General features: G+C 42.5%; 1 protein-coding gene across 7 annotated transcripts in view; it reads left to right on the top strand.

Annotated features, from left to right (window-relative positions):
* EMID1 (EMI domain containing 1) overlaps nucleotides 1-24,416 on the top strand; it is a 170,048-nt gene that overhangs the window by 88,062 nt on the left and 57,570 nt on the right. For 6 of the 7 annotated variants that reach the window (XM_077461244.1, XM_077461239.1, XM_077461240.1 and 3 more), the window contains 4 exons: nucleotides 5,296-5,357; nucleotides 5,443-5,557; nucleotides 16,601-16,645; nucleotides 17,784-17,870. In XM_077461244.1, the coding sequence (XP_077317370.1) occupies nucleotides 5,296-5,357; nucleotides 5,443-5,557; nucleotides 16,601-16,645; nucleotides 17,784-17,870 (309 nt within the window). The remainder of the gene's footprint in view (nucleotides 1-5,295; nucleotides 5,358-5,442; nucleotides 5,558-16,600; nucleotides 16,646-17,783; nucleotides 17,871-24,416) is intronic. The other variant, XM_077461243.1, reaches the window with a different exon arrangement.

Below are 24,416 nucleotides of genomic sequence, written 5' to 3'. Positions count from 1 at the left end.
TACATATCCCTTTGGTCCCCTGGACTTTTTCCTAGTTGTTGCAGCCTTCCCAGTCTACCAGACCCTTTTAGCAGTCCCAACTGTCTCAGTCCAATGGATAGTGAATCTGTCCAACATGGCATGCTTCTCCTCCTCGGCATCACTGCATTTCCTCCCTCCTCCTCCTAGGCCAATTTCAATGCTTCTCTTTTTGACCAATCGGGAAACGGGTCTCATGACCCGCTTCCTGATTGGCCGAGAGAAGAATCAGTGTGACAATAGGGAATATTCATTCGCTATTGTTACACAACTGGGTGGGCTCAGGTGGCAATGCTCTGTGCCTCAAGCCCACCCTTTTTTAAGCTTATTAGAGCCTCTGGCTCTAATCATGTGCTGCAAAAAAAACCTAATTGGAATCCGTGCGTCCTGCGCCACGTATGTAGATTAGGGGGCCGGATGCATGAACAGGGGAGGTGGCGCCCGTGTGCCCTGTATGGATTGGCTGCCACTGCCACTGCTTGACGCACACCCTTGTAAGCTTGAATCTATTGCTGCCACTGTATAAATTGCACTATGCAGATTGTTAGGCTGCCTGGGTTGTGAAAGGGTTCATGTGTTTCTCTCCTTTCCTGGGTTTTTCTTGGGTCCAGCCCCCTGGTGTGAATCTTTTAACACTGGGGAAGGGCCCAGGACAGGAGGCCTGCACATGAGAATACCAAAGGATATTCCCGAGGACTGCTAGACCATGTAGTCCTACCAGGGGCATGTGGTTCCCCTACTGGATCACCCACATTGAATCTCACCTGGAGACAGGAAACCACCAGCAATGGACTTGCATTGAAGGACTTGTTAGCTTGGAGAAGGTATGAACTTGGGCAGCCTGCATTGGGTAGTTAGGGTTTGACTGTGTTCATGTAAACTATACTGTTGGAGTGTTATACTGAATGTTCAGTACATTTTAACTGCTCAGTGCCTGGTCTGAAGGGGTGCATTAAGGTACATGGCATATCAAAAGAACAGGACTGGTAACATTGATGGAGATGAAGAGGAGAAACTAGAGCGCAACCAAGGAAGAACTAAGTATACCAGGACCGGTGGGATTGCTATAGCAGCCAGACAGCGGGAGAGTGGTACCGGGCATGGGTGGTGGGTCCTCTGGGTAGTGAGGGGATTGGTGATCTGACTCCCACCCTAGAGGTTGGTTCCCTAGAGCATTTGGTACTGAACCTACAGAACAGAGACCCCATGGACCTAGCTGCAAGCTCGAGAGAGTGAAGGAGTTAATTTCTGCATGGTAGAGAGCACTGCTCAGTGCAAGGCAAGACCTCTTTTCTGCCACTGGCAGGGTAGCTGAGCTGGTCGATCGAAATACAGGTTCCATGGTGTCACCCTCAAAATGCTGCATTTGTGAAGATAAGGTGTACAGTGCCATGGGAGAAGAGGGTCTCACAGTGAAGAGCCTCAAATTTTATGTATATCTGTGCAGCTTTAATCCTGATTCTCGCATTAACTTGGCCCCGTCTGGTCCTGGGCATTAGTGAGCGCTTATACAGGGAAGTCCACATCCACAGGGGGAGTAGGTCCTGCCCCACTCCCTAATGGACTCCAACAAAGCCTGGACACTGGGTTGGGGAATTCTTCACTTCCAAACCACTCTGAAATCTCCAAACTCTGGAGCCCGATACGGGAAGACCAAAATCAGTTTTCACTCATATCGCACATAATCGATACTCCCAAGTCAGGCACTCTGCATATCTATCCTGTGTCCTTTTTACAGCCATTTACACAGTGCCAGGGCCTTGCACTGTCACAAGGCTTATAATTACCTCTGGGATAGGTTCTTTACCAAGAAGGTTTTGGCAAAGAAAAAAAATCCAACATAGGTCCTAGCCCTTTCTCACTTTAACAAAAGAAAAATATTTGTCTGGAATTACACATTAAATTGCTGCAATCATTTCAAAACAAATCCTAACCTATGTATGGTATTGTCTCCTTGCGATCCACTGTTTGGGTGTAGGCATGCGCCTACTAAGAGGTTGTTATGTTATGTTTTCTTATTGGTATGCATTGACTGTACTAAATGTTACGCTATTTAGTTATGTTACACTTTCAGCTGGTGCTTCCAGGAAGTAGGGGGTTAACAATGCTGGGCAGGTTTCCCGGTGTTTTTGGCTGCTGCCACCCTCTGCTGGGGGCAAGTCGGTAAAAGTAGGGAGCCACCTCTAAATCACATTGCTCCACGTGTGAGAAGTGGAACAGGAGTTTTCTAGATGTAACTGATGCTTGCTGTTAGTTCACCCCTTGGCGGCAACATAATCAGGGTGCCAGGACATGGACTTGTACAAGGATCTCTCTCTTTCCACAGTTCCAAGGTATGACTACCTCAACGGGCAGTGAGCAGAGGAACTGAGTTAGGACTTTTTGAGAGGAATGTGGTGTCTGGGAAGAAACTATCTGTAAAGCTTGATTTTATTTAAACAACTTTTTAGTAAAGATAACTTTGTTGTTAACTTTTCCTGGTCTGGTCTGAAGTTATTTGGGGACATACTCAAATGTGTGCATGCAAGGTGTAACACACCCATGGTCACACCAGGGGACAAAACAATACAAGAAGGTACAGCACCAGTGTCTGAATCAAGCTAACCAGCGAAAGATATGTTGCCATTGCTAGAACCTCCATTACTAGTGTCTGTGCATATAGCAGTCAGCTGGTCAGGATGCTCAGGTGACTTGGTGTAAGTGGAGTAAAGAGTTTAACCTACGGATCAGTGTCACTGAGATGAGGTGACAGGTAACATGGCACCAGCTCAGAACTGCTGCATGGAGGGAAGCATAATGAGGAACTGTTATCAATGGTGTACAGTGCATAAAGTTGAAAGAACTGTGCCATGGAATCCCAGAATTGCGACCTTACATAATACCTGTTTTGGCATATGCCTGTGCCACAAAATCACAAGTGACCAGGTGCACAGATTAACTTCAAGATGGATGCTGAGTGAAATATCATCACAGTAGAGGCTGCTAGAATAAATTATATGAACATTTATGAAGGAATGCAAAAAATCACCACAATAGGAGCGTTATTAAGCCACCCAGCCTTGATATGCCTCTAGCAGCCTGCAAGGGCATGAGTGCACACTCCTCGGAGCCATCCCCACCTGGGCAACGCCCACACAGGTGATATACACATGGTCCTCTTTGGCTGGCTGCCTCTTCTGGGTGCAGGCAGCCAACTGCTGATGATGCACCAGACCCACCCTCTGTCCCTCTCCCTGGCCACTCTATGTTCCCCCTCATGCAACCTCCTGGGAGATGTGATGTAAGCATCCCAGAATGACTGCTAGGGTGGTGGCAATTTAAAAAATAAACACAGAGAAATACAAATGCAATTTGTTGAGGGGTGGGGGAATATTTAAACAAAACTAACCTAAGTTTTGGGAGTTAGGTTCAGCTTTAAGGTCTAGTATATGCAGGATATTGCACATGCAGAGGTGAGCAATAACTTATAAAGATAGGCATTGATGATGGAATCTGTACTTTATATTGCTTAGTTAACAGGACTAAATATCCCTACTACATTAGAAACATGTGCATTTGTTATCGTCCGAATGCATTTTTGTCTGAATTTCTGGGATTTTCGTGTTTGTTTTAACAAAATGACGCATCCGAAATACGAAAAAGATCCGAAATAGAAAAATGCTTTACTTTCGTATCCATTATATTTTTGTATCATTGAGAGAACAGTTCGATATAGATAGATAGAAGATTTGACGTGACAATAGCAATCTGTGTCTATAAAACCTGCGGTCGCATGTGCCTAACCTAAGTCTATTAGTCCAAGATTATTCGACATAGAGAGAAAAGATTATAGAGACAACAGTAAAAGAGCTGTTAGTAGTCGCCGCATCCACATGAAGATTTGACAAAGCAGCTAAAAAACATACGATCGCTACAAGTAAACATTTAGGATCAAATAGGCTGTTGAAGAATTCTAATGTTTGACCAGTAATAATAATTATAATTATTACTAGTCAGCACTCCACTGGAAATGTGCGATTGCGGCGTTGTGCAGTTTAGCTGCTTGGTCGAACCTTCTTAGAACATCCGACAGATACGACTTTAATAAATTCGGATTTTCGTACGAATGCATTTTTTAATGAAACAAATTAAAAACAAAATTCGGGAGTAAAAAAATTAATTTATTTTTCAGACGAAACGGAAATTCCGAAATGAAATATTTCAGTGTGCACGTCTACTGCATTATACTGCCCTTATCCAGCATTGTTATGTGTTATTGTCAGTACATGTGTGATGTTACTGTTATCAAAGTCGATTTAAACCCAATCACCAAAATCTCACACAAGCTGTGACATGTTTAATGTTTTTGCAATTCTTTAAGGTTAATTGAGATAATTAAAAATCTGCAGCTGTCATTAAAATAATACCTGGTGATCAAGTCAAGTGGGACCTTGTTCAGGAACTTTCTGTTGTGTGATCATTTTCACGCTGTTTTCCTGTGTTTTCACTCTTTACGACATAATTTGCGCAGACATGGTGCCTTGTTGTCACTATCAGAAAGCCAATTTGGAATAATGCTGTGCAGCTGACACTGGAGCAAGTAAAATTAGAAAAGGAGAGACTGGGACTGTATTCCAGAGTTTACCTTTATAGGAAATACAGATCTAAATGTGTTGTTACTTGATATATCCATTGATTTCCCACAGACAGAGAAAATTGGCTGATCATTCATAAACAATCTGATAGCTGCAAGCAGGCTTCAACGCTGTATATGTTTTTCTGACATTGTAAAACCTCTTCATGCCATAAGAGAAATGGGGGAAACCTCTCAACTCAGAATGCTTAGCATCATTTTATTGTCCAAAGATGAGTGTTAGGCCGGCCATACACAAATTTCTTTCCTGCAAAAAATGTGCACGATTACCCCATCAACACACACACACAGTGCTGACAGGGGAATCCCTCCTGCCCAGCAATTGTCTACTGTGGGTGGGGGAAGCCGCCCTCCAGGAGAAGACAGTCATTATTACTAACAGCTATAGCAGCCGCTAGCAATAAGCGAAAGATAATTCTGGTTGTACCCCAGTTGACTGATTGATCAACTTAGTACATTTAGCCTGCCCATTAATGGTTCGAATCTCGGCCGTTCCTGCTGAACCGGCAGAGCTTCGAACCGTGTATGGCCAGCCTTATGGTGCTGGGGATCATTCAGAAAAAACACACAAATTGATGGGGACTGGGTTTTATTGTTTAACTACTAATATTTATTTTTGAATCCATCTTTTTTATTGCACATAGGATGTCTCAACTGCAGTCAGATTCCAGAGCTAAGTGAACGCCTAAGCACTTTGGAAGCCAAGGTATTCTGAGTAATTATGGTATAATGTATATGTTTGTTGTCCACACTGTGTATCAGTGAAGTTAACCATCTACTTCTGTCATTAGGTTGCCATGATAGCAGCATCCGATGTTGTACAAGGGACTCAATCTCTACCTCAGTCAGCGGGGCTTTGGGGAAGCCCACAAGCACGTGGTGGTCCTGGGGAGGTGGGCATAAAGGGTAGGATTTATGTAGTGTTTACAGCACATTGATTTTACTTTAAATCGTTTCATTGTTTTGTCCTAATGTGTTTTAGTATAAAGAAGAACCGCAGATCTGTATTTACCTGATTTAGATAAGCTATATTCATGACATAAGTTATTATGAAAACCTAAAAATATCACAAAGTGAATTAAAGTGGTTGTAAACCCTCACATATACCCAATGTAGTGACTGACCTCACATGAAACAAATATTCCTACATCAGTTGTACTTGTTTATCTGTAGCCATCTTTCCCCTTTTTTCTTTCAAAGTGTGGAATTTATACATCTCTCAGCTCTGAAAGACAGGGGGGTGGAGAGCTGAAGTTACATCAGTTAGGAGAGTTCTGAGAGCTGATTGGAGGAAAGGGACACACCCAGTGGCGGTTGGTGCTCAAAACTTTTGGGGGGTGCAAAAAAACTGAAAAATACTGAAACCCCCCCCCCCCATCAATTGCAGCCTCACTGTGCCCATCAAATGCAGCCACTGTGCCCATCAATTGCAGCTATTGTGCCCATCAAACGCAGCCAATGTGCCCATCATATGCAGCCACTATGCCCATCAAATACAGCCACTGGTGCCCGTCAAATGCAGCCACTGGTGCCCGTCAAATGCAGCCACTTGTGCCCATCATATGCAGCCACTGTGCCCATCATATGTAGCCACTTGTGCCCATCATATGCAGCCATTGTGCCCATCATATGCAGCCACTTGTGCCCATCATATGCAGCCATTGTGCCCATCATATGCAGCCACGTGTGACCATCATATGCAGCCATTTGTGCCCATCATATGCAGCCATTTGTGCCCATAAAATGCAGCTACTTGTGCCCATCTCCCCCCACCACCACCACCATTCACTTTACCCGTTATCAGCTACCCTGTTCTCCCATACACACACACACACACAAAACTACCATAGCTTCTTCCTCCAGAATGTATTGTATTTATCCTTTTAGCATAAACTACATGTATGAGTGAAGACATCCATATCTATTTCAAGCAGCGCTACCCCTGAAGGAGACACTGAGTGTAACAGGTTCTTTCCCAAAGGGTTCAGAGGCAGTCAGGTACCCAGCAACTATATCCAATCTAGCTCATTAATCAGTCTAGGGGTTGTCTTTTGGAAGTTCATTTACTGGCAGAGATTTGGGAGGGGATTTGGGGTGATGAAGGACACTCAAAAAAAAACAATGTGTTTCTAGCAGAGGACTCTTCTTGCTTAGCAGCTGATGCACTAATATAGGTAAACTGAAACAGTGTCAGAAACCATGAATCAGACTGAGACCGAAGTACAGTTAAATCACACTTGTTTCATTATTATTATTATTATTATTCATAATAATAATAATAATAAAAAAGGTAAACAGAGTAAACGTAGTCAAAACATTGCCAGAGTTCAGGAACCGGAACGGATAGTCAGACAAATCAAAACGTAAGGGAGCCAGAGATGAGCATAGTAGAACAGCAAGCAGGATCTGAAGCCAGCTTAAGTAGGCAGGACTGACGAGCAGGATATCATCAGCAGGTGAGTCACTGTGGAGAGAAAGGAGCTGGCAATTAGCTGACAGATGAGCGGCCAGCTTTGAGAAAGAAGGGCTGAGCCCAGTCCTGACAGTACCCCCCTCCTCAATGACCCCTCCCCCTCGGAGGACCACCAGGCTTGAGGGGAAACTGTCTATAGAAATCACGGAGGAGGAGAGGGGCATGTACGTCCGAGGATGAGACCCAAGAGTGTTGCTCCGGACAGTACCCTTTCCAATGCACCAGGTACTGTATGCGCCCACGGAACCACCGGGAGTCAACAATGGACTGTACTTCATACTCCTCATGGTTCTCAACCTGTACAGGGTGAGGATGAAGCACAGAGGTGTTAAAGCAGTTGGTTTTAATAAGGAGACATGAAATACATTTGAGATATGCATATTAGAAAGGCAGGTCTAATGCGTAAGCCACTGGGTTAATCCTGCAAAGAATATGGAAAGGCCCAATAAACTGAGGTGCGAACTTCAGTACAGAGACTCTCTGGGACAAAGCAACGTTCACAAGGTTTCTCAGGAGGAGCATGGACCTGAGTGGCAAGAATTTTGTCACCCAAAGGAGAAGTGAGACTGGTGCAAACCATAGCCAGAATACAATCAGGAGGAATCACAGGAACCGGAACTCCATCAAGAAAGTGGAGGAAAATTGTTGTGACAAAGCGTCAGCCGTTACATTCTTAGTACCAGGTAAAAATGAGACAATGTAATTGAAACTAAACAAGAAAAGAGCCCAGCGTGCCCTTCTAGGAGAGAGCCGTTTAGCCTCAGGCAAGAATGTGAGATTCTTATGGCCAGTAAGAATGAGAATCGGCACAGTGGTACCTTCGAGGAGATGTCTCCATTCTTTCAGGGCTAAAATGTTCACTAACAGCTCTCTGTCACCACTCACGTAATTGCACTCTGCAGGTGACAATTTCTTAGAAAAGTAGCCACATGGATGCATAGCGCTCTCAGACGTAGGACGTTGAGACAGAAGGGCACCAACTCCAGTCTCTGAAGCATCAACCTCAAGGATAAAAGGTAACGTAGGATCAGGATGTGCCAACACAGGAGCAGAAACAAAGGCAGCCTTGAGACTCTCAACTGCCTTAATGGACTCCGGAGACCAACTCTGTGGGTTACCGTCCCCTCTGGTCATATCAGTCAGGGGCTTGACCAGAGACGAGAGGTTACGAATAAACTTCTGATAATAGCAAAGCCAAGAAAACGCTGCAGAGGATGTAAACCCACGGGTCAGGGCCACTGTATGACTGCTGAAAGTTTCTCTGGGTCCATCGAAAAACCAGCAGTGGAAATTACATAACCCAGGTATTTAACCTGTTCACGATGGAATTCGCAGGTCTACAATTTACAATAGAGATTTTTCTCTTAGTTTCTGAAGCACACGACAGACATCTGTGTGGTGGCTCTCCAGGGACTTGGAAAATATGAGGATATCGTTGTGATAAACCACCACATATAACTGCAACAAATCTTGGAGAACATCGTTAATAAATTCCTGGAAAACTGTGGGCGTTACAAAGGCCAAAAGGCATTATGAGGTACTCATAATGGCCTGTTCTTGTATTAAATGCAGTTTTCCACTCGTTGCCCTCCTTAACCCTCACGAGATTGTATGCCCCTCTCAAATCAAGCTTTGTGAAATCCAGTGCGGCAGGCAAATAACTCTGTGGCCATGGACAATGAAACCGTCTCATGAGTCATATGGGCAAGCTGTAGAGGTCTCCCATCAAGAGCCTCAATGACAGGATATCATCTACAGGTGAGCCACTGTGGAGAGAAATGAGCTGTCAATTAGCCGACAGCTGAGTGGCCAGCTTTGAAAAGGAAGGGCTGAGCCCAGCCCTGACAAACAGTCCACGGCTCATGGGTGGGGACCATGAAGTTGTATGAGCACAGGTAAAGTTAGACTGGAGCAGTCCACAGTTCACGGGTGGGGACCATGAAGTAATATGAGCACAAGTAGGGGCTTTACTTACTGGATCCTGGTACACAGACAGCCCATAGATACAGCCTTTTATAAAGTAGTCCAGCTTCCAGTTCAAAGGGCTCGAGGGGCATGCAGCCCTTCTCCTCCCAGCTCACTGACACATCTCCACAGGGAGACAAAACACCAACTTCTCAGGGCTCCAGACTATTAAACAGCAACCCAGCTCCATCTGGGCAAACCTCTCCCTACAGAAAAAAAGAAAGGAAAAACTGCCCTAATAAAAGTAAAGTGACCAAATAATACATCAATTATCCAAGCAGCAATTCTCCTGTGAGATATAAACATATATCAGTCATATAATAATCAAAAACAGTTATAGAGTCGCACTAGATAAATGATTATCCATATAAAATGAAAAAGTCCAAGGTAGTGAAATAACTTTCAAAGTGAGAATATTCTTGTCAGTGTATCAGCGTCGTCACCATCCGCCACTAGGAATGTGTAATTGTCTGAAGCACCACCACCAATACAGACTAAATGCTCATTTACCAGCTCATATAGACCTCCTATTACGGAAGGTCAGTGACACTTGTGGCTCCACACCGAGCCAGGGCTTTTTGGTGCCGTCTGAGTATCCTCTCAAAAGATTAACATAAACCGTCCATGTGTTGTTTTCATAAGTCATCCCCAAAATATAAAAAAAACTCTACAAGAACTTTAAAACTTTATTTGGAAAGCTCAAAATTGCACTTACACCAATAAAGGTTAAAAATTGCCTTAATATCAATCTCGCCAGCTGGTGATACAGCAGTAACCCATCCTTTCGGGATTCGTGGAATGCAATGATGTCATCACGTCGCTCCGCCCTACCTGTTTCATCATTTGGTGATGTCGTCTGGGGCACGGGCGGCGTGCTGTCTCATTGCTTAAATACACTAAAAACTAAACAAGCCTCAATCTGAGTCTCAAGCGGCCAATCAAATAATCAAATCGTGACTGGACCTTAAACAATTTTTTAAATCCAATCCCACACAGCAGATGGAGCCAAACAGCAAAAACTATCAAAAATAAACGTAAACCACTTCCTTCTCAAAGATGCCCCGAGGACAGCACAACCACAGCACTCACGCACCACTCAAGTATACACCAAAGATGAACTAGGCAACAGGAAGTGTCAAAAATAATCAGATGGAGTCACACCACCATATTAGGTTAGAGTGCCTTCTATTTCTCTTTGAACCCTAGATGTTCTATCAATTTTTGCAGCTGGGTCATGGCTTATATGCCAAATTTTCTTCTTCTCCTGTTTTATTTCCCCCCTGGTCCCAGTCTTGGAAAGAGTGATTCGGGCAACTGCTACTAAAGGTCTAATATCAGCTACATATAAGTCTCTATTACAATGTTCTTCTAAGAAGTTTCACTGTCCATCTAGAGAGATATGGGAGAGCGATATTGGTCCTATATCCGACCAGGTCTGGAATAGGATTCTTCGGGCTCTTCCTCTTGTATCTCTTTCACCCTCATTTAAATGAACACAGTTTTATATATTTCATAGGGGGTATAGGACCCCAGAATTTTTGTTTAATATTGGCTTAACAACTGACTCGGCTTGCACTAGATATGGCATTTCGGGATCATTAATACATTTACTATGGCGATGCCCGAAACTCCAGAGGTATTGGGCGGAGATTGTGGGTACACCTAATGAGATCTTAGATTTATCTTTCAGTGGATCCTTTAATATGTCTGCTGAGCTATCTTGATAGCTCAGTGCTTAAGCCACCAAGGTGGTTTACTGTTGCATTAGCGGTCTTTGTGGCTCGGAGACAAATTGCCATTAGGTGGACCTCTCCTCACCCTCTGACTATATCTAATAGGAAATACATCTATTCAGATTGACTATCCAATGAAAGGCATATTTTCTTTGAGGAACTCATCTAAAAGGTTCGATATTATTTGGAAGCCGTGGCTTGACTATATAGATACGGGATTGAGTTAGGAGGTACATTTGTCAGATAAAAGGATTGTGTATTGACTTGACAGTGGAAGGAGTGGGAAAGGGGGTGGGTAAAAAATTCCCCCCCCCCTTTTTTTTGGCCTTGTGCATGTTTCTGTGATGTTATGAACGTTTGTGTTTTGATTTCAATGTGTTTTTTTTTTTGTGTACATGTTGTGGTATAAAAAAATGGAAAATAAAATCTGATTAAAAAAAAAGAATAGTGGCATTTAGTATACAAAGATCATTATAATTACTATCTACAAAAGTTGTTTAAATAATCCTTATCAGCGCTCACTGACATTTCCACAATGCTAGTAAAGCCACCCAAAATATTCTATAAGCTATATTCAGCAGCAGAAAGTGTCACAATGACTTCAATGGAGTCATGTCACTACTGTCAATTGGAGTGACATCTAGTGGACAAAAATCATATTACACCCAATGAGTTTCGCTAATAAAAAATCACTGACACAACTAAAAATAAAAATATAAATATAAACTGAATGACCTGGGTTGCTATACTATTCACTGTTTATTGACAAACAAAACAATGGATAGTAATGAAGCCAAAAACCACGTTCCAGGTCATTTATTGTCCCAATCCTCAAACTGAGATATGAACTTGCCAGCAAATCCAAATTAACTAGTGGCCTGCTTCAAAAATAAATATACACACCTTTTAAATGTTACTATATCAATTAAGCATTGAAAATGTATTATAGAGATAATATAAATAATATAATGATGGAAATTGAGGCTCCCTCACTCAAGTTATATTGTATTCAAAATGTTCCCCCTTTAGCCCTAAATCAGCTGACTGAGACTCAGGTCAGAGAATACAAACATCTACAATGTAGGAAAAACGGTACACCATATCAGTGAGCTCAATAAAGACATTGGAAATAAGGACTGTCTCAAAAAAGCATTATCGTTAACATCTACATTTAAACCATAGGGGACAAATTATTTCAGTTAATGTATCCAATGCATTTCAAGTTTAGAGATCTCCATAACTAGAGAGCTACCTCTCCAATGAGGGCTGTACCTGTAACTGTCCCAAAAAATTGTATTTGAAGGGTCCTTATTGTGTACCACTGCATATGTACTGCACAAGTACTTGTTGAAATAAAGCCATTCGTTCTCCTATTCGTAAATAGTACTTCTTGTGCTTTTAGACTAGAGCTATTCATCACATGCTCCACCACTGGGGTAGTGTACCTGTTACAATGCCCTTGTGGGCTCCAATATGTGGGCAGGACCAAGTGGGCCCTGCAGGTTAGACTAAATGAGCATATTAGTAATATCAGAAAGGGTTTCAGGAATCATTCCACATTTTAGATATTTAGTATTCTCTGACCTGAATCTGTCAGTCGATTTAGGGGTAAAGGGGGACATTTTTGAATACAACATAATTTGAGTGAGGGAGCCCCATTTTCCATCATCATATTATTTATATTATCTGTATAATATTAGATTTTCAGGGCTTAATTGATATAGTAACGTTTAAAATTTGTATATATTTATTTTTGAAGCAGGCCACTAGTTTATTTGAGTTGCTGGCAAGTTCATAGATCACTTTGGGGATTGGGCATACTAAATGACAGGGGGCTCATTTTGGGCCTCATTACTATCCATTGTTTTGTTTATCAATAAACAGTGAATAGTATAGTGACCCAGGTCATTCAGTTTATATTTATATTTTTACTATTTAGTTGTGTCAATGATTTTTTTATTAGTGGAACTCATTGGGGGTCATTTACTAAGATGAATGCGCTGCACCGGTTCATACCTTAATTTGTGCACCAGATAAATCATTAATTGAGCGTGTGAACCGGCGCACTCATATGCGCAACAGCAATAATAATATGCCATTGATAATAGCGCACGCCAAATCATTAAGAGTCCATTCACACAGGGGCAACATGACTTCCAGCGCAACTTTGAGAGGCAACTTGGACATGACTTGAGTATGAATCACAGCACGACTAGGGGCGACTTACAACACGACTTTAAGTCACCCCCAGGCCAGGTCACTTTAATTTTAAATAAAAAACCGGCATGGGTTCCCCTCCAAGAGCATACCAGGCCCTTGGGTCTGGTATGGATATTAAGTAAACCCTGCGACAAAATTTTAAAAAAAGTGGCGTGGGGGTCCCCCTCAAAATCCATACAAGACCTTTATCCGAGCACACAAACTGGCAGGCCGCAGGAAAAGAGGGGGGATGAGAGAGCGCTCCAGGCGTACCAGGCCACATGCCCTCAACATTGGGAGGGTGCTTTGGGGTTAGCCCCCCAAAGCACCTTTTTAAGGGGACCCCCAGATCCCGGCCCCCCGTGTGTGAAATGGTAAGGGGGTACAAAAGTACACCTTCCATTTCACAAAAAAAGTGTCAAAAATTAAAAAAATGACAAGAGACCGTTTTTGACAATTCCTTTATTTAAAGTCTTCTTCTTTCCATCTTCTTCGGGTCTTCTTCCTTCTTCCTTCCTTCATCCTTCGGTTTCTTCCTCCATCTTCTTCTTCCTCTGCTTCTTCCTCTGATCCTCTGCTTCTTGCTTCGGTGTTCTCGTCCGGCATCTTCCTCGCTTCGTTCTCGGGCCACTCCGCATCAATGGGAGGAAGAAGGAAGGAAGAAGACCCGAAGAAGATGGAAAGAAAAAGACTTTAAATAAAGGAATTGTCAAAAACGGTCTCTGGTCATTTTTAAATTTTTTTGAAACTTTTTTTGTGAAATGGTAGGCCCTTACCATTTCACACAGGGGGGTGCCGGGATCTGGGAATCCCCTTGTTAAAGGGGGCTTCCAGATTCTGATAAGCCCCCCACCCGCAGACCCCCACAACCACTGGGAAAGGGTTATGGGGATGAGGCCCTTGTCCCCATCAACATGGGCTACCACCAAAGCACCCTCCCAATGCTGAGGGCATGTGGCCTGGTACGGTTCAGGGGGGGAGCTCTCTTGTCCCCCCTCTTTTCCTGCAGCCCGACAGGTATGGATTTTGAGGGGGACCCCACGCCATTTTTTTTTTTTTTTTGGCACGGGGTTCTCCTTAAAATCCATACCAGACCTGAAGGGCCTGGTATGGAATTTCGGCGGACCCGCACGCATTTTTTTTTCTTAATTTTGGTTGCCTAAATTGACCTCACGCATTTCTAGGTGTACTTGCAGGTGCAGCAGGCTTGTTCAGAAAAAGTTACTTTATCATTCTATTTTGTGCATATTTGTTACTTGGGCAGTTATTACTATACTTCCTCACATCACCCCCATAATATCGGCACTTCCAGCTTCTATAAATTTTGAGTTGAAGAATGCGTGCACCATGTCTATAGTGGCGCACCGTTTGCTGCGCCGAGAATATTATAGTAAATGAGGAATTGCGCTTTGTTACAGGTGCAAATGATTTGTAAATACAAAAATGACCATTGCGCATCGGCGTGCGCCGAAACTCATGGCGCAAACTGTTCATAAATCAGCCCCATTGGGTGTTATATGATTTTGGTAAACTAGATGTCACTCCAATTGACTGTAGTGACGTGGCCCCAGTAATTGTGACACTTCCTGCCGCTGAATATAGCTTATAAAATATTTTAGGCAGATTTACAAGCATTGTAGAAATGTCAGTGCCCACTAATAATGTTTATTTAAACAACTTTTGTAGATAGTAATTATAACGATCTTTGTCCACTAGATGCCACTCTAACCTAATATGGTGGTGTGACTCCATCTGATTATTTTTTACACTTCCTGTTGCCGACTTCAGCTTTGGTGTATATCTCCTCAGGGCACATTTGAGAAAAAAGTGGTTTAGGTTTATTTTTGGTAGTTTTTGCTGTCTGGCTCCATCTGCTGTTTGGGATTGGATTTCAAAAATTTTTTAAGGACTGGTCCTGCTTTTATGATTTGTTGATTTGATTGGCTGAGACCCAGATTGAGGCATGATTAGTTTCTAGTGTATTTAAGCTATGACGCAGATGCCGCCCATGCCCTGGACGACATCCCCATATGATGAAACGTGTGAGGCAGAGCGACATGCTAACATCATTGCGTTCCATGAGTCCCGAAAGGATGGGTTGCTGCTGTATTGCCAGCCGGCGAGATTGATATTAAGGAATTTTTTAACCATTCTTGATGTAAGTGGAATTTTGAGCTTTCCAAATAAAGTTTTAATGTTTTTACACTATGTGGAGCTTATTATATTTTGAGGATGACTTATGAAAACACCATGTTTACCTCCATGTTTTGAGAGGGTCCACAGATGGTACCAAAAGGCCCTGGCTCGGTGTGTAGCCACAAGTGTCACTGACCTTCCGTAATAGGAGGTCTGTGTAAGCTGGTAAGCTCATTTTGTCTGTATTGGTTGTGGTGCTTCAAACGATTACACATTCCTGGTGGCAGATGGTGATGACGCTGATACACTGACAAGAATACTCTCACCTTGAAAATTATTTCACTACCATGGACTTTTTAATTTTACATGGTTTGTTATATATCGATAATCATTCATTCACAGCGACTCTGTCAATGTTTTTGAATTGTCCCACCCTAAACTCTAGAAACATCTTCTACTGTAAAGGCAAGGTAAAATAAATAAACTCGTAAGCCCCATACACGCCATCAAATTTTCTGCTGATTTTTGTCTTCAGATTTACCAAAACCATGTAGTGAAAGGGCCTGGCTGATTGCTTACACATTGAAACTCCTAAGGTTTGAACTCATATTATATGGTTTTGGTAAATCTGAAGGAAAAAAATCAATAGAAAATCTGTGTATGGGGCTTTAGGCTGCTCTGGGCAGACCAAACAATCATTACTCTAGTAATTACTGCAGAAGCCAAAAACTAAATTCACATAGAAGTCCAACTAGGAGGGCACAACACATACAGTATCCTGTGAAAAAAGGCATAATTTGATCACATTCACATTCATTCAATGGACAGGTTAGAATGTTTTTGATCAGTCCACAGGTTTTAGCACATGTTGTGTATCAGATGATATTTTATTTATATATATATATATATATATATATATATATATATATATATATATATATATATATATAGCCTTTTACAGCATGCAAAAAAATTATCACATGAAAAATGTTGTGCTTGTTAAAAAAAAAAGAGAGCAAACGTGTAACAAAGAAAAAAATTATAAAAAGCCAAAACTGATGTGTGCAAACTAAAGCTGCTCAAAAAGTAGAATAATGGATGGGCACATATGTGTTGGTCTTATGCTTCTGTATGCAGTTGTTTCTATATTTATGTTATTTATATGACATGACTGTCTGCAGTAATGTAAAATATTTGGAGAAAAGATGCGTCACAGGACACTGCACACATGTGAGAAAGGAAGGATTTTGTCACAGGAAAGGTGGATATCCGTCCTGTGTGGGTCAGTGCAGTGCCAGTAAATCTCATATGTTAACCTCTTACACATGTCCGTGTGACCCACACTGTAGTGGTATGATTTGTTAGCTCTTCTTGATGACAATTTGAGTTGACACTATCTTCCTCTCCACCGCATTTATCTTAACCAATATTCTTATGTTGCAGGATCTATGACACCAGCATCAAGAGACTCCCTAATAGCCCAGGAAGGTGAGAAACAGGGTGACTGGTATTGTCATATTTAGAGTTCATACTGCCCTGGGCACACATGAATGAAAACACCATTTTATGCATGCTTTACCGCTTTGTCATCAGTTTTTGCATAATTAATTTTTTGTGGAAGTGAAAACCCTTACACATATTTAGAGGCAGCAAGATGCCTGCTTTATATACGGAGTTACCAATGAACAGTACAGTCTACTAATTAAAAGCATGCAAAAAATAGATGATTGTGTGTTTCTTGATTTGCAGAAGGGCTTGTGACTAACCCCAGCTTATTTTTTTTGCTGGATTTATCTATAAAACGAAATAATCACAGACTACAAATCTGCTTTTCTTTTATGGCGTGTACACACGATCGGAAATTCGGCCAGCAAAAGACTAATGAGAGATTTTGGTCGGAAAATGCGATCGTGTGTATGCTCCATCTGACTTTTGCTGGTTCTCAATTTTTTGGTCGGAAAAAGTTCCTAACCAAAAATGCGTTTGTGTGTATGCAATTCCGACGTGCAAAAACTCATGCATTCTCGGATTCAACTACGAGACGGAAGCTATTGGCTACTGGCTATCGAACTTCCTTTTTATAGTCTCGTTGTACATGTTGTACGTCACCGCGTTCTTGGCGGTCGGAATTTGGTGTGACCGTGTGTATGCAAGACAGCTTGAGCGAAATCCCATCGGAATTCCATCGGGAAAACCATCAGAGATTTTTCCGACCAAAATTCCGATCCTGTGTATGCGGCAATAGTGCTTTTGTGCACTTACAAGATTGTATATTGAAAATAAAATGGACACACTGTACTTGTCAAAGTTCATTGTTTAAAAATGATCATATTTACCAGTTTTGGAAACAAAGGTCCTGCATGCTGCTTTTTATTCAATAACCTTTGTTTTCCCAATCAAAGCAAACAAAAGAGATCTTTCACAGTACTTTGTAAAATGCATGTGTACACATTTAATAGGTTATTTTATTAGTAAAATTGGGTTATTTTTTAATGTAAACCTAATTTGGTGAATCATAATAATTTAAGACAGGCACTGGAGAGAAACATTTGTGTAAAAGTAGAGGAAAACAAGTTCTATAGAAGATCTATTTAGTGTGTTAGGTACTCACTGTTCTTTCTTCCAGGCATGAGCACAAGAAAAGGCCCAATAGGGCCAATAGGTACTCCAGGAGGCCAAGGATCTCCAATGAAAGGCCCAGCAGGACCACCAGGTAGGGCAACAGGGTTACTGATAAACACCTTCATGCAACCTTCCGGCGGCCCTTTAAGTGGGTTTTATTGCAGAAAGGTGGAGTGGCTTCCCGATCACGCAAATGCTATAATCTGCTATCACAGTGGTCACATGATCAGGGAGAAAATACCAAAATTCCCCCTCTGCGCGCACAGGTGTATCCTGCCAAAATGAACCTTTATCGCCAGTGATATTGAACAAATGTAGCCAGGATATGTGCAGCTGCTCCATTACCTTCTCTGACAAAGGTCTTGGACACAATCTGTACAACAAAGGAAACAAAAAGGAAGCTCAACCTAGCACAATCAATTTTATTAAAATAGAGTAAAAACAATAAAATACCACTTATATGATTCCAACTTGTATGCAGCCATATCATTATGAATGATGAACATCAGTTGTGACAGCCCTTCTTTAACACAGCACGATCACTTGGTTCATCGGCTGGATGTCTTGTGTGCAGCCCAAGCAGCTTCTTTCGACCATCTCAATGTGTGAACAGAAAGGCAAAGTGTGTGTGTGTGGGGGGCACACCCACCAGCTGCTATGTCAGTTATACACTGACAGGCACTGGGACCAGAGCAGGAGACCAGCAGACTCACTAACAGGAGAGGTGTGCTGGTAATCTAGTCACATGACGCGTTTCAGAGGCGTGACCTCCTTCCCCAGATTTGCCAGCGGGTCTGTCTCCCTCCATATTATAGCAGCTGAGCTCTGACCTTAACTTAGTTAGGGGAGGAAGACAGACCTAAACATGACCGATCAAAGGTAGTCTGATGCAGATCTATTTTCATCCGACCCCTGTAGATCCAACATAAGTCTGCAAAAATAGTATGTTAGTGCAGAAAAAAACCTGAATGAGCACGGATGTCACAAAAGTGAAATCTGTCCCATTCTGCTCCGATTCACCAGGGTATCTGTTCACAGATTCCTGGTTTGGACCAATCTGCGGGCCTTGAAGAAATCCCTCACTGACCTCTCAAGCTGCTTCTACAGTAGACATGTGCATTCGTTTTCGTCCGAATGCATTTTCGTACGAATTTCAGCTATTTTTCGTTTTCGTTTTGACAAACGATAACGAAAGCACAAAATCCGAAAAACTAAAGATCCGACATAAATAAATGCTTTATTTTCGTTCGTTTTCATTGTTACAACAGTTCGATATAGAATAGGAGATTGGGTCCTGCCCCAGGGGACATGTATCAATGCAAAAAAAAGTTTTAAAAACGGCCGTTTTTTCGGGAGCAGTGATTTTAATAATGATTAAAGTGAAACAATAAAAGTGTAATATTCCTTTAAATTTCGTAGGGGGGGGTTGTCTATAGTATGCCTGTGAAGGGGCGCATGTTTCCCGTGCTTAGAATTGTCCCTGCACAAAGTGTCATTTATGCAGGAAAAAAAGTCCTTTAAAATCACTCGCAGCTATAATGAATTGTCGGCTCCGTAATACAGAGAACACTCATTGAAAGTCATTGATAAAAAAATAAATAAATAAATTTAAAAAAAAGCGTGGGGGTCCCCCAAATTCAATTACCAGGCCCTTCAGGTCTGGTATGGATATTAAGGGGAACCCTACCTCAAATTTAAGAAAAAATTTGACGTGGGGTTCCCCCTAAATATCCATAACCAGACCCTTCAGGTCTGGTATGGATATTAAGGGGAACCCCGCATCAAATAAAAAAAAAAATTGACGTGGGGTTCCCCCTAAAAATCCATACCAGACCCTTTATCCGAGCACGCAACCTGGCAGGCCGCAGGAAAAGAGGGGGGGACGAGAGAGCGGCCCCCCCTCCCTCCTGAACCATACCAGGCCACATGCCCTCAACATTGGGAGGATGCTTTGGGGGTCTGTGACCCCTCAAAGCACCTTGTCCCCATGTTGATGAGGACAAGGGCCTCATCCCCACAACCCTGGCCGGTGGTTGTGGAGGTCTGCGGGCAGGGGGCTTATCAGAATCTGGAAGCCCCCTTTAACAAGGGGACCCCCAGATCCCGGCCCCCCCCCTGTTTGAAATGGTAAGGGGGTACAAAAGTACCCCTACCATTTCACAAAGAAAGTGTAAAAAATGGTTAAATAAAACAAACACACTTTTGAAAAATTCCTTTATTAAAAATAAAAAAATAAAAAAAAGATTCCAGCGGCGGTAATCCACTCTTGCTATCCAGCGACGGACGGTCATCTCTCCAGCGATGTCTCATCTCATCCAGCGCAGCGAATACATCCTTCTTCTGTCTCCTCCACGGAGACACTGCAGGCATTCCGGCGGCTGACGTTTCTTATATACGGAGGGTGGGGCCACCCGTCACCTGACCCCGCCCCCCTCTGACGCAAGGGGAAACCCGGGGTTCCCTGTGACGTAGGGGTGACCCGCACCCCTCTGATGTAACACAGGCAGGTTTCCGTTACATCAGAGGGGGGCGGGGTCACCCATACGTCACGGGGAACCCCGGGTTTCCCCTTGCGTCAGAGGGGACGGGGTCAGGTGACGGGTGGCCCCGCCCTCCGTATATAAGAAACGTCAGCCGCCGGAATGCCTGTAGTGTCTCCGTGGAGGAGACAGAAAAAGGATGGATCACTGCGCTGGATGAGATGAGACATCGCTGGAGAGATGACCGTCCGTCGCTGGATAGCAAGAGTGGATTACCGCCGCTGGAATCTTTTTTTTTTTTTTTTTTTTTTTTTAATAAAGGAATTTTTCAAAAGTGTGTTTGTTTTATTTAACCATTTTTTACATTTTCTTTGTGAAATGGTAGGGGTACTTTTGTACCCCCTTACCATTTCAAACAGGGGGGGGGCCGGGATCTGGGGGTCCCCTTGTTAAAGGGGGCTTCCAGATTCTGATAAGCCCCTCGCCCGCAGACCTCCACAACCACCGGCCAGGGTTGTGGGGATGAGGCCCTTGTCCTCATCAACATGGGGACAAGGTGCTTTGAGGGGTCACAGACCCCCAAAGCATCCTCCCAATGTTGAGGGCATGTGGCCTGGTACGGTTCAGGAGGGAGGGGGGGGGCCGCTCTCTCGTCCCCCCCTCTTTTCCTGCGGCCTGCCAGGTTGCGTGCTCGGATAAAGGGTCTAGTATGGATTTTTAGGGGGAACCCCACGTCAATTTTTTTTAAAATTTGATGCGGGGTTCCCCTTAATATCCATACCAGACCTGAAGGGTCTGGTTATGGATATTTAGGGGGAACCCCACGTCAAATTTTTTCTTAAATTTGAGGCAGGGTTCCCCTTAATATCCATACCAGACCTGAAGGGCCTGGTAATTGAATTTGGGGGACCCCCACGCTTTTTTTTTTATTTATTTATTTATTTTTTTATCAATGACTTTCAATGAGTGTTCTCTGTATTACGGAGCCGACAATTCATTATAGCTGCGAGTGATTTTAAAGGACTTTTTTTCCTGCATAAATGACACTTTGTGCAGGGACAATTCTAAGCACGGGAAACATGCGCCCCTTCACAGGCATACTATAGATAACCCCCCCCTACGAAATTTAAAGGAATATTACACTTTTATTGTTTCACTTTAATCATTATTAAAATCACTGCTCCCGAAAAAACGGCCGTTTTTAAAACTTTTTTTTGCATTGATACCTGTCCCCTGGGGCAGGACCCGGGTCCCCAAACACTTTTTAGGACAGTAACTTGCAAATTAGCCTTTAAAATTGGCACTTTAGATTTTGAACGTTGGAGTCCCATAGACTTTAATAGGGTTCTAAAGTATGCTATATAGTTAGCTCCGTCAAATCTTCTTTATACATTGACAGACACCATAAGCCTTCCAAGACAGATTCGAACGTAATTCATGTGGATTTTCGGACGAATGCAATTTTTGAATGAAAAACGAAATAAATAAAAACGACTTTCGGGAGTAACTAAATAAATTAAGTTTTCGGACGAAAACGAAATTCCGAAACGAAATATTTTACTCTGCACATGTCTATTCTACAGTGAAGTAAAGTAATTCATCCTCTAAGATCCCAGCAGAGAGTTTGTATCCAGTCAGCAACTTCCACTAAACATTCGCTGTAAACATCCACTATGTGTATACACACAGGCTGCCAAGATTCTGCTCTTTAAAAAATAAAAAATAAATGACATGGCGATTTAACGTGAAGCTGTTCCCAGATCATACACACTAAAGTATTTATACATCATGAACAAGCAGTATAAAAACTTTAAAACAAGCCCTCATTAAACTGTATCTATAGGCATTGTGGATAAAAATACATTTCAAAGTTCACAATACAGACAATAAAATTTAACTTTGGTAGCCTGACAACCTTCTAAAGTAAACTACCTGCAGATGTTTCTGAGCTGTTGAAGAACTGATGGAAACCAGACTTTAAAATGTTTGTTGTGATCTTTTAGGATCTTTGAGAATTAATTACTTCACAATAAAAGCAGCTAGTGAGCTGAGTGAGGGCTTCTTTACAGCTATTTTTACACCTTATTAAAGCCAAAGTTTAGTAAAAACAAAAATAAAAAAAACTACAAGGAGCAATACTTATCATTAACCTGATGTGTCTCTACTGGTTCCTGTTTATTCCTTGAAATCTTCATCCTTCCGACCCCCCCCACTTCTCCTGTCGCTGTAATCTTCTGTTGGGACGGGGGTTAAAAGAACTGCAGCAGCAGTAACATGCATTCATCAAGAGTGCCAGACTATGCCCACCATTTCTGCCAGGCTCCGCTACTCATAGAAAGTATAATGAAGCTTCTATGAATGAAACACCTCTGAAAAAAGGCGGACCTTTCAATTATCCGACCGTCTCCCATTCATGCATTGCATTTAATTAATTGAAGCTGTAGTGGGGCTTTGTGGGTGGGCTTAGTTGGGCACTCTTGAGAAGTGCCTGTCACAGCGCCCTCAGTTCTATTAAACCCCACTGCTCCAGAAGATTACAGTGGCAAGAGTAGGGGAGCGGTGGATGTATCAGAGGAGAAAAATTTCAATGAATGCAAGAGCTAGCATTATAGGGTTCACATCAGATTAATAGTAAGTAATATCCCTTGTGCTGATTTTTTATTTATTTTTTATTTTGACGAAATACTTAAGTTCTGTATAGCCTAGATTCACACTAGTGCTGCTGTATGATGCATTTTCTAGTGCATTTTTGTGGCATATTTGTGTACATTTTGTATGCATTTTCAGGCTTTATGAATGTTTTGTAGAAGGAGGCTGGTTTTTAAACCAGCATACAGAGTATAGCAGTTCTGAGCATGTAATGTACAGGGTATATTACAAAAAAAAGTTACCACTGCACCCTGTATGGTATGCCATACATTATATACTTTTGGTCACAGAATGCTGTGCTGTTCCCCAGAAAATGATCATGTTTTTAATGCCACTGTTAAGATGCATACCTAGGATTTTCACTAATATTTTGGTTGCCAGGTGTTAAAAGTGAAATAGGATGGTAATTGGTCTATGGGGTGCTATTTCTACTGGGCCTAGGCAGCATGCAGATGGAAGCCAACAAAGTATCCCCCCTCATAGAACCCTATGCCAGGATATTATTGTAGAGAAAAACTAGCTAAAGAACAAGTATTTCCTATTTTGTTTTACTGCAGTGTCGTAAAGCAACCTGGATCCGGTTGCTTCTGAGACATTAAAAAATGAATAGCTAATTGTACGTGTTGTAGAGAGATGGGGGTTTCGAGGAGTTGGAGAAGATCATCAGGAATGCGCGCAGGTCAGATTAAAGTCTTTTAGCCGCATAGGCATAGGCTTTTGGGGCATGGTACAACTTGGCAAAATGGTTATGAAACTCCAGAAGTATTTGGGATAGGTTACTCGTTTAGTCAGTTCTGTTCATTTTTAGGTGTATAGGTCTGATTAGGGGGTCTGGCCCGTGCAACCGAATAACCAAAAGCATGAGTAATTTATTGCCAACTAGTGAGTGTACAGCTTGTATAACAATGTAAATTAGCTGTTCCCTCAAAATAACTCAACACACAGTCATTAATGTCTAAACCACTGGCAACAAAATTGAGTACACCCCTAACTGCACATGTACAAATTGGGCCCAAAGTTTCAATATTTTGTGTGGCCATCATTATTTTCCAGCACCTCCTGAACTATCTTGGGCATGAAGTTCACCAGAGCTTTACAGGTTGCCACTGGAGTCCTCTCCCACTCCTCCATGACAACATCATGGAGCTGGTGGATGTTAGAGACCTTGCGCTCCTCCACTTTCCTTTGAGGATGACCCACAGATGCTCAATAGGGTTTAGGTCTGGAGACATGCTTGGTCAGTCCATCACCTTTACCCTCAGCTTCTTTAGCAATGCAGTGGTTGTCTTGGAGGTGTGTTTGGGGTCGTTATCATATTGGACAACAGCCTGCCCTGCGGCTCAGTCTACGAAGGGAGGGGATCATGCTCGGCTTCAGTATGTCACAGTACATGTTGGCATTTATGCTGTCCCAGACCATAACACTCCCACCTCCATACTTGACTGTAGGCAAGACACACTTATCTTTGTACTCCACACCTGGTTGCCGCCACACACACTTAACACCAT

This window comes from Lithobates pipiens, unplaced genomic scaffold (assembly GCF_037356315.1).
Source record: "Lithobates pipiens isolate NorthernLeopardFrog02 unplaced genomic scaffold, aLitPip1_a1.2 Scaffold_3, whole genome shotgun sequence".
NCBI classification, from domain to species: Eukaryota; Metazoa; Chordata; class Amphibia; order Anura; family Ranidae; genus Lithobates; species Lithobates pipiens.
The sequence above is the reverse complement of the archived record's forward strand: the minus strand, read 5'-3'. Positions and strand labels throughout refer to the sequence as shown.